The sequence below is a fragment of the Myotis brandtii genome, unplaced genomic scaffold (genome assembly GCF_000412655.1).
Source record: "Myotis brandtii unplaced genomic scaffold, ASM41265v1 C42394086, whole genome shotgun sequence".
In the NCBI taxonomy this organism is placed as follows: Eukaryota; Metazoa; Chordata; class Mammalia; order Chiroptera; family Vespertilionidae; genus Myotis; species Myotis brandtii.
The window spans coordinates 1-1,404 of NW_005323449.1; the positions used below are offsets into that span (position 1 = coordinate 1).

The following is a 1,404-nucleotide window of genomic DNA, read 5'->3' on the forward strand; positions in this document are numbered from 1 at the left end:
TTATCACTGCATTCCCAGCACCTAGATCAGCACACAGTAGGTGCTCAATAAATGTATGTTGAAAACTTAGGCTGTATTAATGAAATGAATTAATAGGGAAGACTCTTGGAACAGGGCCTGGGATGTAACAATGGCTCAAGGATTGTTCGCTGTTGCTATTATAGACATCCAGCGGAAAGGCAAGCTGAGAAGGGAATCTGAGCAGAGTGAGAAGTTAGGTATGCCTGGACTCACCTGTCGGTAGCCTCTCTCAGTCCACTGAAGGACCGGGTTGGGTGAGGCCGAGAACTTGACCACTTCATTTTCGTACACGTCCAGAAGGCGGACCCGGAGCCGGTAGATGCAGCCGCAATTCTCTCGGGCGCCCCACCTGCCAGGTGGGGGTGAGCTTTGATGCCTCCGTCATCCACCCAATCTCTGGGCCTCCCTGCACTTTGATACGGGTTGCACACACCCACACCCCATATGTAGAGGTGTCAGCCTGGGATTCTGGGGGGAAGCGCCTGGGTACTTCAAGGTGGAGCCAGAGCCTGGAGCCCTCCTGGGGTGGATTCTAGAGACTTTTGGTCAGGTGGGGGAGGGGCAAGTTTGATGCTCTGGAGAGAAATGACCTAGGAGAGGAGAAGCCCCCAGTATTTCTGGAGAGGAGCCAGAGGGAGTAGGAATCTGGATACTCTTGGGATGAGTCAGAATTCCAGGGAAGAAATTGGATAATCTATGGAGAAGCAAGAGATGGAGGGAAGAGGAGTCTGAGATCTTTGTGAAGGAACCTGGGTGCTGTGGAGGAAGGTCTTATCGTAGGCCCACAGGTTCTGAAGCCAGCCAGTGCCTCTGGCCCAGCTCTGCCCCTTCTGAGCCTGTTTTCATGGCACAATGCTCCCAACTTTCTGAAGCCTTGGTGTCCACAGGCCCTTGGGGTTAGGGCAGAGTTGCAGGTGATGGAGTTGGATGGTGAGGGGAGATACCTGTTTTAGACCAGACCAAGCCAGTCAGTGGCTCCCATGCCAACCCAGACCTGCTGGGAAGAAGGTGGGGAAGAGTGCAGAATAGGGGCTCTCGGCTCACTGAGGCTCTGCCCTCCCTGGCTCAGCAACCATGAGAACATCACTTCCCCTGCCATGGCATCGATGGGGGCATGAAATGAACCCCTTTTGCAGAACTGCTGCTGCCACCATTGGTTCTGGGGGCAGGTTGCCATTCTTCACTCACCAGTCTGCCACACAGATCTCAATCTGGGCGCTGTCCAGCAGCTCCTGCCACACCCCCTCCATCACCAAGTCCACAAGCTGCCTCTTGAAGCACCATCTGGGAAGGGGAGATAGTGGGGGTGTGGAGCTACAGTCACAGCCCAGAAATCACCTCCTTCCAGAAGCCTCCTCTGACAACGCTGTCAAAGCAGCCCCT

At 54.6% G+C, this 1,404-nt stretch overlaps 1 protein-coding gene across 1 annotated transcript; it reads right to left on the reverse strand.

Moving 5' to 3' along the window:
* Positions 1 to 28: 28 nt before the first annotated feature.
* On the reverse strand, positions 29 to 1,391 carry LOC102243384 (F-box only protein 17-like). Its single transcript, XM_005852971.2, has 2 exons — positions 1,210 to 1,391; positions 29 to 370 (listed from the first exon to the last, which is right to left on the reverse strand). Exons 1-2 carry the CDS (start codon positions 1,269 to 1,271, stop codon positions 136 to 138), a joined length of 297 nt encoding a protein of 98 aa, XP_005853033.1. The 5' UTR covers positions 1,272 to 1,391; the 3' UTR covers positions 29 to 135.
* Positions 1,392 to 1,404: the final 13 nt, after the last annotated feature.

Coding starts and splice junctions, on each gene's coding strand:
- LOC102243384 (XM_005852971.2), bottom strand. CDS start 1,271: ATGGAGGGGGTGTGGCAGGAGCTGCTGGACAGCGCCCAGATTGAGATC. Junction 371..1,209: donor GAGATCTGTGTGGCAGACTG/GTGAGTGAAGAA, acceptor CCCACCTGGCAG/GTGGGGCGCCCGAGAGAATT.